The sequence below is a fragment of the Engraulis encrasicolus genome, chromosome 10, assembly GCF_034702125.1.
Source record: "Engraulis encrasicolus isolate BLACKSEA-1 chromosome 10, IST_EnEncr_1.0, whole genome shotgun sequence".
Classification (NCBI taxonomy): Eukaryota; Metazoa; Chordata; class Actinopteri; order Clupeiformes; family Engraulidae; genus Engraulis; species Engraulis encrasicolus.
In genome coordinates, this window is record NC_085866.1 from 41,710,140 (window position 1) to 41,724,142 (window position 14,003).

Here is a 14,003-nt window from a genome sequence, read left to right on the forward strand (position 1 = left end):
ACACACACACACACACACACACTCAAGCATACACTACTGCACTTCCCATGAATGTCCTCTCATCCTGTCTCATCCTCTCTTAGCAATCTGCCACCTCACTATCTCTCTTCAGAGCCTCTGTGAGAACAGCCACCTGCGCTGTACTATCACACTCAGCAGATGTACTGTGCTTCCTATAACTTTGCTTTAGGAAAATACTTACATATCGCTAGGTAGTGTAGATATTTCTTCTGAATATGGGTGGAACATTAATCCTTATCCTCCTCTTATCCCTCTTCATTCGTCTCTATGTGTCTTTCTCTCCATCTTATAACTTTTATGCATCTCTTCTTCGCTCTTCTCTTTTCTCCTCTCTCTCTCTCTCTCTCTCTCTCTCTCTCTCTCTCTCTCTCTCTCTCTCTCTCTCTCTCTCTCTCTCTCTCCACTCATCTCCTCGTCCCATCCCCTTTGACACACATTAACCAGCGCTCCCTAAGTAACGCATGCACTTCATTACCCACAGTCTCGCAGCTCACACACACACACACACATGGTAATGCTGTCCAGCCGTGCTGTACACACTGGCCTGTGAACAAGCTGTCTCCCTCCACAGAGCAGAGCAGAGCAGAGGGGGCTTAGGCAGCATGTCCTGTACCGTAAAGCCAGACTGATGAACAACACACTATCATTAACATAGTCTCATTCAAGGTTACACATAGACACACACATAAAAACACGCATGGACGCACATGTGTGTGCGTACATGCACACACGTACGGTGCGCGCGCACACACACACACACCCACACAGACACACACACACACACATAGATTGTTGGGAGTTTGAAATGTATTTGTTGCCGCATGTGTTTCTCAATTTTGACTGATATACTAGTATATGTATAACCCTTCAATCAAGAATAACAAATATATTGTATAATATGGAATGGTTTGTAAGGCAATGGCGGTTGATGTGATTATTGTATTTTGCTAAAGCTTGCATGACACTGATTTTTCACAGTCTAGTCCACATGCTACAATCTACAGACATAGACACCCACGTGTGCTTTTCATAATTGGCAAGACTGACTGGGAGTGGAAGGGGAATGAGGTGAATGGTATTACTCCTGTAGGGGAGGGAGGGGGAGGGAGAGAGAGAGAGGGAGAGAGAGAGAGGGAGAGAGAGAGAGAGACAGAGAGAGGAATAGAGAGACAGAGAGCTTGACACGAGAGAGAGAAAGAGAGAGAGAAAGAGAGAGAGAGGGAGAGAGAGAGAGACAGAGAGAGAGAGACAGATACAGAGACAGAGAGAGGAATAGAGAGACAGAGAGCTTGACACGAGAGAGAGAGAGAGAGAGAGAGAGAGAGAGAAAGAGAGAGAGAGAGAGGGAGAGGCAGAGAGAGAGAGACAGATACAGAGACAGAGAGAGGAATAGAGAGACAGAGAGCTTGACGAGAGAGAGAGAGAGAGAGAGAGAGAGAGAGAGAGAGAGAGGCAGAGGGAGATAGAGAGTGTAATCCAAATCCTCTTTACATAAGCGGTGCGTGTGTGCGTGATGCACAGTGAAAACACCAGTTGACCAGCAGGAGCGTAGCAGCATTGTGATCATTATCGCCATGGACACCCTCTTGTTCTCCTTCTGATTCTGTCTGTCTCTCTCGCTCCCTTTCTTTCGCTCTTTCATGTCATCTGTTCTCCTACTACTCATTATCTTCTTGTACACAAATTCTGTCTTCATCGCCCACTCTCCCTTGCTGTCTTTTCTGTAGTGCTCTCTTTTTCTTGCTTCCTCTCTTTCTACATCTGTCTGTGCATGTGACTCTGAGGTGTTCTATGTTCATCTGTCTTTGTCTCTCTCTCTAGTCTCTGCACTCTATATACTCTATATTCTCTCTCTCTCTCTCTATCTCTCTCTCTCTCTCTCTCTCTCTCTCTCTCTCTCTCTCTCTCTCTCTCTCTCTCTCTCTCTCTCTCTCTCTCTCTCTCTCTCTCTCTCTGTCTCTCTCTCTCTCTCTCTCTCCCTCCCTCCCTCTCTCTGCCCACTGATCTGCTTGAATGCCACTCAGCGTGGTCACATGACCCCACTCATGTGTGAGCTGTGCTGTGCTGTGCTGTGCTGTATGTTTGCACTGAATGGGAGACTGCACTGCACTGCACTGCACTGTAACGGCGTCTGCTGCCTCTCCCTGGCCTCCCGCGTCGCCCATTAGCCTTCTCTGTTCTCCATACATCCCTTGTTTTATAATATGGGCTGCCATAAACCCAGCCATCCTCTTAGGGCAGGTCAACTCCACTTGATCCCAGTCACTTTGACTATATATCATTCTGTACTGAACGTATGCTGTTTGTACAGGGCAGGGCAAGTGGTGGGTTTTGCAGAGAAGAAGGAGTAAGATGTGCTAGTATTAATCTCTCGATTGTCATGACTTCTCTTGCATAAGACTGCTGATATTACAAAGGCTTATTGTTGATTCTCATTTTTCACACAACTTTATGATGGATCACAACACTATTGTTTTTTGCTTTGTGATAGCCATGGCGAACAGTTTATTGCTCATAATAAAACACACAGTGACTTGAATTATGCTGACAGTATGTGTATATGGAGTGGTATAGGAAGGTTCTGACACTTTGGACATCTCTACTAAAATAAGCAGCAAAATATATACATATATACTATTATGCGCATATACTGTAATTACTACAGTATACACATACAGTTGAGGACGATATTATTAGCCCCCCTCCTGAAATTAGACATTTCTCTTGATTTCTCAGTAAGAATGACCATTATTAACCATTTCTGTTATTCTGGAAACAATTACACTGATGGAGATAATGTTCAATGAGTTGAATTTGGATTTTTCTATTGTTACGATGAGTTTAAACAAAAAAGGGCAAAAATGACAAGGACAAAATTATTAGCCCCCTGATCATTAATAGTCAATATGGCGCCATTTATGAACCAAAACTGACAACATGCTCTGATAAGTTGCTACCTAGGTTGGCACATGCCTCACTAGGGATTTTGGCCCATTTCTTCACTGCAAAGTGTTCTAGCTGGTTCAAATCACATGGATGCTGAGCATAGACATTAACCACAGACTCTCAGTGGGATTGAGGACTGGACTATGAGCGGGTGATTCCAATATCATGGTTTTAGTGTCCTTGAAGAACCTCTGAACTAATCTAAATGTATGCTTTGGGTTACAATGTTGTTGGAAGACCCAGCAGTCCAGATTCAGACCCAGACTCCCTGTGTCTGAGGCTGAATAACAGACTAAACTTGATGTCCTTCCACTATGTGTAACTGTGGAAACTGCTTAGCCTCATTAGACCAAAGAAGCATTGGACACCTGCCTAGATGATTGTTATTGACCTGGCCTCACCTGGAGGTCCCCCCCCCCCCCCCCCCCCCCCCCCCCCAAAGAAAGACAGTTGTTAGGGCTTGTCATCATATTGGGCTTTGGGGCCATCATCACAGAATAACCCCTTTACTAAAGGCAGTGCATATCAGAGTGTTATTGAGCTTTGCCTGTGAACATTTGAAAGTCAAAGATGAGTTTTGAACGTCTCTGCTTTCATCTGATGATATTCAATTGCACCTGCTTTGATGCATGAATTCTGCTTCTGTCAGGTGAAGAAAGGGATAGGCCTTGAATCGTTATAGGATGGTTTCCACAATTAAATATGGTGGTGGATGCATAATTCTGTGGCAGCCTCAGCCACAGGAAACCTTGTTTGGGTGTACGGCACCATAAAAACTGAAAATTATGATAGAATGTGGAAAGTTACCTTGCAAAAATATGCTCATAGAGGGAGCTAAGATCTTCACTGGACCTTTCAATAAGATAATAACCCAAAACTTGCATCCAAAATAGTTCAAATGTTCTTCAAGGATACTAAAACCATGGCCATGGAGTGGTTCCGACCTCAATCCTTTAGATAATATTTGAAGAGTGCTGAAAATGAATGTCCATCCTCAACATCCATGCAATTTGGACCAGCTTAAGTATTTGCAATGAAAAAATGGGCCAAAATCCCTGGTAGGACACGTGCCAACATAGTTAACAACTAATCAAAGTGCCTGGTGTCAATTTTTGTTCATAAATGGCACTGTATTGACTATTAATGATAAGGGGGCTAATAATTTTGTCCTTGCCTTTTTTACATTTTTTTTGTTTAAACTCATTGTGAAAATGGAAAAGTCCAAATTTAACTTATTGGATACTATCTCCATGGTGTATTCGTTTCCAGAATAACATACATTTATTAATAATGATCATTCTCAATTATCAATGAAGAGATATGTCTAATTTCAGGAGGGGGGCTAATAATATCGTCCTCAACTGTACCTAGTCTGGCCAAAAAATAGTTGGCGCCAAAAAAAGCTCACACACTAATATGTTATTGGACTGGATTTAACTTTGTCTATGATGCCCATTTCATGTTGCATTGTTTCAGTGAACATTTGCTATGTAGATGTATTTCCATCTAGCCTTGCATGAAGTTTTCACCATGGTCTTGTATTGATGATGGTAGAGTCTGAACGCTAGTCTGAAAGTTATTTTTTCTTTTTATTCATTCACTGGCAAGCATGATGACGTTTTGACCTCTCTGTCTTCCTCAGATTCACTGACAAACACAGATAGATAATGTGTCAAGCCTGTGTTTGTCAGTGAATCTGAGAAAGCCAGAGAGGTCGAAACGTCATCATGCTTGCCAGAAATGAATGAAAAGAAAAAATAGCTTAAAGAAGAGAAAATCCAAAAGGAGTGTGCAAACTTTTTTCCACAAGACGTTACTTTTTTGTTCAGCACCAGGGATTGTGCCCAAGTAACTCTACAACTGGGCTCTGTGGTGGCCAATCCATAAATAAAAATGATGAATTGAACCACTCTGGTGCAATGACTCTCTTTAAACAAGCATGACAAAAGACACCTCCCATGAACATGTAAAAGAGGTTAAGAGTTTCAGAAGGTTCAAATCATGGGCATCAGCAGTTACTGGAACGTTTGTTGTCAGGTCTAGCTTCAGCTACAGTATGTGGTCAACAGATACATAATTCCATCAATGTTTTTTTTCCTGATGGCAAGGGCTTATTCCAAGTGGACAATGCCAAGACTCATTGGGGAAAGCATGGTTCAGTGAGCATGAGAAATATACTGGAGATATACTGGAGAAGGCTACAAAGCTTTCAGACTCTACCATCATCAATACAAGACCTTGGAGAAAACCTGGAAGGAAATAACCTGACTATAACCTATAGAAAGCCTATAATTATAAACTGACTCTCACCAGCTTGTATGTTTCGCCTTCATCTTCACTTCATTTTTCTCTTTCTCTCTCAACTGTAATTATTGCTGCTGCTGCTGCTGCTGCTGCTGCTGCTACTACTACTACGACTAGCCCTCTCTCACTCTCTCTCGCTCTCTCTCGCTCTCTCTCTCTCTCTCTCTCTCTCTCTCTCTCTCTCTCTCTCTCTCTCTCTCTCTCTCTCTCTCTCTCTCTCTCTCTCTCTCTCACACACACACACCCTCTCCACTCCACAGTGTACATGATGTAGTGTTGTAAGTAAAGTATGTCTGTGTGTAACCGCTGTTGATGGATACTTTCCTTCCTGTCTGTTGACACGATACTGTCTCTTTGCTCCCCCTGCTGTCTGAATGCACAAATTGCACTGCATTGGTCAAACCAAGGGGTGACCCTGGCAGACCTCACTCAAAAGAAGAAAGGGAGGTTTGGCTGGTTCAGCCAGTCCACAGAGACACATGGTAAAAATGGCATGCGTGAGAGCATGTGGTGGGGCCAGGTGTATGTATACATTGCACAGGAGAGAGAGTGTGTGTGTGGGTGTGGGTGTGGGTATGGGTGTGCGTGTGTGTGCGCGTGTACGTGTACGTGTGTGTGTGTGTGTGTGTGTGTGTGTGTGTGTGTGTGTGTGTGTGTGTGTGTGTGTGTGTGTGTGTGTGTGTGTGTGTGTGTGTGTGTGTGTGTGTGTGTGTGTTTGCACCATCTGAGATCATGTCTTGTGTCTGCTTACATCACATTTTGCATGTTTTTTCTTCAGCCTGAAAATATGCTTTTAAAGTGACCAAATAGCAGGTAAACATACAATGTAGTTGTAAGAACTAAATTTACAAATACCAAGACTACGGTTTACCTTCAAAAAGCTAATCCAATGTTGACCAACAAACATGCATAAAATTGCATACATTCACAACTCGGTGTCCCTCTTTTATGCCATTTCAAATGTCTTTTCAGTTGTTGGGATGCAGGTGATATGTGGCGAAGTGTCTCTTGTGCATGATCTTACCATGTAGTCTATTCTCTACATTTCTCTACATCTCTCTCTCTCTACATCTCTCTCTCTCGCTCTTTCTCTCTCTCTCTCTCTCTCTCTCTCTCTCTCTCTCTCTCTCTCTCTCTCTCTCTCTCTCTCTCTCTCTCTCTCTCTGTGTCCCTCCCTCAGTCTTTTTACATTCAATGATCATTCTATGCACTGGTCTTCTTTTGGCATGCTACACCACTTTACCACGTTCATGCATCAGAAGTGACAGCAGAAAAGGTCTTCAATGGCGGTGCTACATTGATGACTGGTTTCACTTCCTTACCCGGTGGTTGGATATGGAATGCTCTATCTTGGGTGACCAGTGGGTCAGTCAGGTCTTGCCAAACCAGGTTGCAAAGAGCCATGCAAAGGCCTCAGGCCTTTGTTGCTCGTTTCATGGAACTACATGAAGTAGTCAAGTTTAGCCAACATACTCGAGGTTGCTGTATTTCCTGGTGCTGTGTAAAAATGAAAATGCTTTGGCAATGCCTTGATATCCTGACTCTCACCAGATGAATGGGTTCTGCCGTGCTCCACGGACATTCATCTGGAGCTACGCCATAGTCTTAGGTCTGCAAAGGCGTGGCTTTATCAAAAATCCTTGCTTGTGATTGGGAAGCATTTGTCCGAAATTTTTAATGAGGTGCTACTTAAACTACTTAAAGATTCGAAAATACAGTTGAAATTACAGAATCTTTTAATTTAACATCAATTCCTGTCCAGGGACTACAGATGGAAATTAACGTTGTGGCTATAATCTGGCTCAATTGTATGTTGTGCACTGTCCCTGTCAAATAAATATTAAACTAAACTAATTGATGTCGAGTGAGTCCATGCAAGCAGCCACTGTTGTCTAAAGCAACAGTTACTGTCGCCTTTCACTTATTTTTTCTCCACTTCTCCACTACGTTTAAATGTTGACTACGTCACATGTCTGAAAATTTCGTGACCCCGATTGGTTCTACAGTACTGCATTTTAGTTCAGGAGCAGGATGAATTCAAATGTCCTCCAGACCCTCGTGTGAGCTCACCAATCTGAGCAGAAATACTTGAGGGTCTGGCGTGAGTAAGGCTAATGCTTTGACAATGCTTTGATTGAATTACATTATACAGTATTGCACAGAACCGAATCGTTGAATAGAATCACCTTGAATTATTTAGATCGGAATGAATTGAATTGGAGATCTGTTCCAGAATGTCCATGTGAATTCTTTGAAGACTTTCAGAGTCGGGGAACCTGATTTGGCAGTGTCTCCTTGTCTAATGGTTTGGCTATGACCTGGCTCTCCAAGCACATATGGGGTCTTCTGTGGTGAAGAGGAAACGTGTGCTTTAAAATTCACTCTATTTCCTGTGCTGTTATGTCTACTCAGTGAGCATGCCCACTAGTGAGACGGAGTCAGTGAACACAGACAACCCAAACGGGGAGGAGGATAAGGCCCACTGCTGCGGACCGCTCTGGTGAGTTCAGCTCCATAGTAAATTCATTTAATTGATTGATTGAATCACTAACCTTACTTGTTTATTGGCTACATTTCCTTTGGAAGAGTACAACAGGACACATATCCTCAATGTTTATGACTGTTGCCATTGACTGTAACTCACGTTTTGCAATGTTGAATTGATATTTGGGGATATTTGAGTGATGAGAAAATAAATATGAGCACATAACAAATAAAGCACATACACAACTGTCCTCAATGTTTATACAGTAATTCTGTATGTGTGATGTAGCCTAATGTTTACAGAGGGCCTGTGTCAGCCTTGTGCAGGTACATTCAAATGAACTGTTAAGCATTTGTCTGACCTCACACTTCACACTGGAGGAATGCAATTCATGAAAAATATTTCCTCAACAGCATAAAGCTGTATTTTTTTTTAAAATCTTACACGTGACTTTCTGTTAAAATTGTATCATGTTTCATTTATTCCAGTCAAAAAATTACAAAATCAAAATTCAGGTCAGTAATGCAGTGAATGAGGTGTTTTCGTGTGATGCATGGCAACAACAATGTTCACCTTCTCTATAGAGCAAATCTGTCATTTTCACCTGCATGTCCTAATCTCTTCACAAAGCATCTCTTGGCATCACTGTCGTTTTGTTGTGACTGTATAACTCACATCCATTTTCACTCGCCATTCAATCTTTGTCTGCACTCGTGTCTTAATCATAGTACTCCACTCTCATACTCAGTACCCATGCACTACTCACTGCCACCTCTGCTGTGGGTAGTCATGAAGACATCACTGTCATCAGTGCTCCCCAAGGACCTGTATGAGATCTGTCTGTTTTCTGGCTCACTATACGGTGCACTATCAGACTCATTAAATAAGACAAAGTGGCACTCTGGAACTGACTCAAGATTCAACATTTTTTAAATGTATTTATTTTACCGTTATGTAACCAGGAAACAAAATCACATTGAGATAGAGAAAAAAAATAAACATGCATGAAATTACACATAATAGGCACTTTTCCCTAAAGTGACTTACAGCAGAGGGGAGGACAAAGAATAGTGCGCTCTATAGTGATTCATTCAGCATTCCCCAAAGTCTCTCCAGCAATCACAGAGGTTGGGGTACATGATGTGTGTACATGATGTGTGTACATGATATTTAGGATTGTGTGTGATGGTGACTGACCTCTGCTGCTGGTGGTTGTCATTGGTGACATTGCAGTCGGCACTGGCGGCGCTGGAACCGCTTCTCGCGCAGGAAGTGTCGTCTGGCGGTCAAGTCCACCACCTTCTACTGGCTGGTCATCCTGCTGGTGTTCCTCAACACGCTCACCATCTCCTCCGAGCACTACAACCAGCCCGACTGGCTCACACACGTGCAGAGTATGTACCACACCACACACATGTAGATCTCTTTTATGTGTGGTCAATAGTCAAAACACAAGGCAAAACGACCGGAAACACTGTGATTTATGTCAGCATCAAATAGGCGCTGATGATACACTCATTCTGATGACTGTTAATGCCAAACGATATGCAGGGTCTCCGCCAAGCACCACAACCAGTGGGACTAGCTCACACGTGTGTAGAGTATGTACAGTAGTACACCACTTTGCTGACCTGCTCTTTGTGTGATAGGCGGCCAAAACACTAGACGTGATAAACACAAGGCGAAACACTTTTGTATTGGATTCAGTATCAAAGATAAACCACTAACTTAGTTGATTGTTGCCTAAATTATGCATGGGAGGCTGTATTTGATATTTGATTTGTAAATATAGTTATGATAACTTTGAAACATTTGTTATTGATCATTTCAGTCTTCAATTGCTTGCTTTCTGACCTGAGTACATGCTGACAGTGAAATGCGGAAGCTGTGTCTGTCTTTTTCCCCCCCAGACGTGGCCAACAAGGTGCTGCTGGCCATGTTCACGTGTGAGATGCTGCTGAAAATGTACAGCCTGGGCCTGCAGGCCTACTTCGTCTCACTCTTCAACCGCTTCGACTGCTTCGTGGTGTGTGGCGGCATCGTGGAGACCATCCTGGTGGAACTGGCCATCATGTCCCCGCTCGGCATCTCCGTGCTGCGCTGCGTTCGCCTGCTGCGCATCTTCAAGGTCACACGGTGAGCTCAAGGTCACAGTGAGTAGAGTAGTAAAACTGAAAAAGTGAAAGCCCACCTGGAAAACTCCCATTGTTGTGAGTGACACAGCACTCCAAAGCACACAGTGCTCACGGCACACAACGAAATTGCATGTTTTGCCTCACCCGTGCAAGGGGCCGGCCTGAAACAGCGCCCTTATGGGAGATGTTTGGCGGGACGCTACCTTGCTCAGGGTACCTCAGTCATGGAGGAGGACAGGGAGAGAGCACTGGTTAATTACTCCCCTCAGCAACCTGGCAGTGTCTACACACTACACAAATCCATCAAAGGAAGACCCACAACGTTGAATTGTCAGTCGCTTTTATGCACCGTAAAAAAAGAGCTGCCCTGTTGCTCACCGAGAAGTTGCCCCGCTTGTTATTCTGAACACCAAAGATGCTAGTACACAAGTGATACCGTCCTTCCAGTACTAAGTTATTTTTTTACTCAGTGTGTCTCTGTCCATAGAAATACTGTATGTGGGGGGCGCTCTGGCACAGCGAGCTAAGCCTTCCACATTTGGCCTTACATTGCCCATGGGGACCCCGCTTCAAGTCCGGCCGGGGTCATTTCCCAGCCCTCCCTCATATCCCTCTCCCAATCATTTCCTGTCTACTCTCACACTGTCCTGTAATAATAAAGGCCAAAAAGCCCCCCAAAAAATACTTTTAAAAAAGGGGAAAAAATACTGTATGAATGTCATTATTTGTGTGTCTCCAGGCACTGGGCTTCTCTGAGTAACCTGGTGGCGTCTCTGCTGAACTCCATGAAGTCCATCGCCTCCCTGCTGCTCCTGCTCTTCCTCTTCATCATCATCTTCTCCCTGCTTGGCATGCAGCTCTTCGGCGGCAAGTTCAACTTTGACGAGACCGTCACCAAGAGGAGCACCTTTGACAACTTTCCCCAGGCCCTGCTCACAGTCTTTCAGGTGTGTGTGTCTGAGTGCGTTCTTGTGTGCGTGCGTGTGTGTGTGTGTGTGCATGCATGCGTGCATGTGTGGGTGGGCATGCATGTGTTGCTATATGTACATTTGTTTTCTTTGCATGCACAGCATACGCAAGCTTTTGGAATTTGCATGAATTCAGGGCTTTACATAGTATGTGCATGCTAGTATGAAACATTTTATATGCATGTGAAGTGTGTGTATGCATTTATGTAAATGGGAAAGGGAAAATATGAAAAGAGAAAATATAAAAAGAAAATATTAGCAGAGTACCTGACTGTGATGTATTTCATACATCTCACATAATGTTCTGACCACATCTTCGTCATATCCAACACTCGTGATAATTATTTTGAGACTTCACAATTTTATGTACGGTACTACAGTGTGTACACTACAAACAAGAAAAGAGCCCAGTTTTAAAGTTGGGCTGCTATGTTTGTGTGTAGATCTTGACAGGTGAGGATTGGAACACGGTGATGTATGACGGCATCATGGCCTACGGTGGACCTTCCTCCTCTGGCATGGTGGTCTGCATCTACTTCATCATCCTCTTCGTCTGTGGAAACTGTATCCTTCACGAACCAGCAACGCTGAGTGGTCATTGTGCTTTGTGCAGCTGTTTGCTATTGTTGTGTGTAGCCTCTGGCGGTTCTCTTTTGTACAAGCATGCAATATCACCAGAGGTCTGACAACCTTTAATCACTGTGGTGACAACGCTGTTTTTAGGTTCTTTTATGCTTTTACAGGACAGTGTGAGATGGTGACAGGAAGTGAGTGAGAGAGCGAGATGGTTCAGGATCGAGAAACGACCTTGGGCCAGAATCAAACCTTTTAACACTGCCATGCTTACAGACTTCTACACTTATTGTAAATGTGTGTCAGTCCTTGGAGGAAACGGCAAAACAAATTCATGTCAATCAGTTTGTACTGGAATAGGTTTTTCTCATGTATTTGTCCTTTTTCTCTGTCTAACAATTCCATTATATTTTTGATGGACAGCACTATTGAGTAGTACAGACAAAGATTACAGTCATTGATTTAGACTGGAGATATAAAAGGCAGATTATTCCCTTCCATAGTGAACTCATGCAGGGGGGGTTGTATAACGTTGTCTTCTCGCATAATCCCACTCAAGAGCTTATTGTGGGATTTGCGCTTTGATTCTTGATAGAAGAAAATGGTTTTCTTTGTAGCTGACCTGCATTTAATGGGATTGAACATTTGGGGAAATCACTTTTTTTGTTTGTTTGTACTGACTGTGTCTGGGTTTGTCCATGTCCATGTTGCTTCCCTGACGCTCTACAAAACAACAGACATCCTCCTGAATGTCTTCTTGGCTATCGCCGTTGACAACCTTGCAGATGCTGAGAGCTTAAACACAGCCCAGAAGGAGAAAGAGGAGGAGAAGGAGAGGAGGAAGAGTATCAGGTAGCCACACTAGATGGGAATTGCTCTTCTGTAGTAGATAGTAGTAGATGATCCCATGTTTTTTTTATTGCTGAATAACTGTTATGGAATATGCTTTTTCCCCTATAGGAGAGACAGCATTTTCAAAATGGAAGACGGAAAGGTAGAACTAAAAGATGGAGAAACAAAGGTATATTCTTCATATATGGACGTTTATTGGTGTATTTGGTGTATTTATTGCTGTTTCTGTTTATGCATGTGTGTTTACACCCAGTGTCTTGTGCATCATTGTGGCAGGTTGTAATTGAGGAGAACAGCGAGAGGGTTACGGAGGAGGAGAAGAACCCGGCTGCAGATTCAGGTGCACAATAACCTTCATTCTCTTGCCAAACAACATAGAAAGTGAAAGCCCACCTGGGAAACTCCCATTGCCATTGTGACACGGCAGTCCACAGCACACAGTACACACTGGTGACACAGCACACACTCATTAAGTAGAGTAGAGTAGCTTTATTAATCCCACAGAAAATCTCAAATTACAAATTAATCCCCCCACCACCAACCTGGGGGGTCAGGAGTCGAACCGGCAACCGTAAGGCTTACTGCTTACCCTCGCATATTGTAGCATATGATTAGGCAGATGGGGGGTGATAGATCAGGGCTCTCCTCCCTGCTCCCCTGTGAATGAAAGTGAGGTCTCCTGATCTGTGTGCTGTTCACACTGCTCCCAAGATACTGTTGTCAACACTGCACCCAGCTAACATGGGTGACTGGTTAAATCAGCAGGGGTTAAGCAGGGGTGGAGTTCTGTTACTTTGTATGTGCACATGTATGCTGTGAAGATGTGTGTCATGGAGTGGTGGGGCAACTGTGGCCTAATGGTTTAGGAGATAAGATTTAGATCAGAGGGTTCAAAGGTTTGAATCCCACCCTTCCACTCCCTACCACACTCCACGGCTGACATGCCTTTGAGCAATGCACCTAACCCCACATCGCTCCAGGGACTGTAAGCAATACCCTGTAATAACTAAGTCGCTTTGGATAAATACCTCAGCTAAGTGTAATGTGATGTAATGCAGTTAAGTGCAGTTGGGATGAAGATCAGGGTTCTGCAGTATTCCAGATGTTTCCGCTAGTCGATTAGTCTACAGTATTAGTCACTGACTCTATTAGTCCTTGACTGTTGGCATTATTATATGTGATGTTGCAGGGGATGAGGAGGATGAGGAGGAGCCGGAGGTGCCGGTAGGGCCGCGTCCCCAGAGGCTGGCGGACCTCAACCTAAAGGAGAAGATCCAGCCCATCCCCGAGGGCAGCGCCTTCTTCATCCTCAGCAACACCAACCCGTGAGACACTAGCCTTCTATGGTCCCTCTCTCTCTCTCTCTCTCTCTCTCTCTCTCTCTCTCTCTCTCTCTCTCTCTCTCTCTCTCTCTCTCTCTCTCTCTCTCTCTCTCTCTCTCTCTCTCACTCTCTCTTTCTGTCTGTCTCTCTCTCTCTGTCACGTTCTGAAGCCAGTTAGTCATCATTTAGAGGCAATATATATGAGGCAATCAATCTATGGATGTGGAAGATAACAAAATAGCATGTTGTATCAATCAATCAATAAATCTCAATTAAGCACATTCCTCTTCCCCCTCCAGCATCCGTGTGGCGTGTCACAGGCTGATCAACCACCAGATCTTCACCAACCTCATCCTGGTCTTCATCATGCTCAGCTCTGTCTCCCTCGCCGCTGAGG

The 14,003-nt window shown here is 43.9% G+C and overlaps 1 protein-coding gene across 1 annotated transcript in view; it reads left to right on the forward strand.

Moving 5' to 3' along the window:
• Positions 1-14,003, forward strand: part of cacna1db (calcium channel, voltage-dependent, L type, alpha 1D subunit, b) — a 72,026-nt gene that overhangs the window by 18,370 nt on the left and 39,653 nt on the right. The window contains exons 7-18 of the mRNA XM_063208918.1: positions 5,679-5,753; positions 7,684-7,771; positions 8,245-8,271; positions 8,990-9,150; positions 9,667-9,892; positions 10,631-10,838; positions 11,303-11,423; positions 12,170-12,284; positions 12,393-12,453; positions 12,561-12,624; positions 13,474-13,609; positions 13,906-14,003. The exon at positions 13,906-14,003 is cut by the window's right edge and continues 32 nt beyond it. Coding sequence (XP_063064988.1) covers positions 5,679-5,753; positions 7,684-7,771; positions 8,245-8,271; positions 8,990-9,150; positions 9,667-9,892; positions 10,631-10,838; positions 11,303-11,423; positions 12,170-12,284; positions 12,393-12,453; positions 12,561-12,624; positions 13,474-13,609; positions 13,906-14,003 — 1,380 coding nt within the window. The remainder of the gene's footprint in view (positions 1-5,678; positions 5,754-7,683; positions 7,772-8,244; positions 8,272-8,989; positions 9,151-9,666; positions 9,893-10,630; positions 10,839-11,302; positions 11,424-12,169; positions 12,285-12,392; positions 12,454-12,560; positions 12,625-13,473; positions 13,610-13,905) is intronic.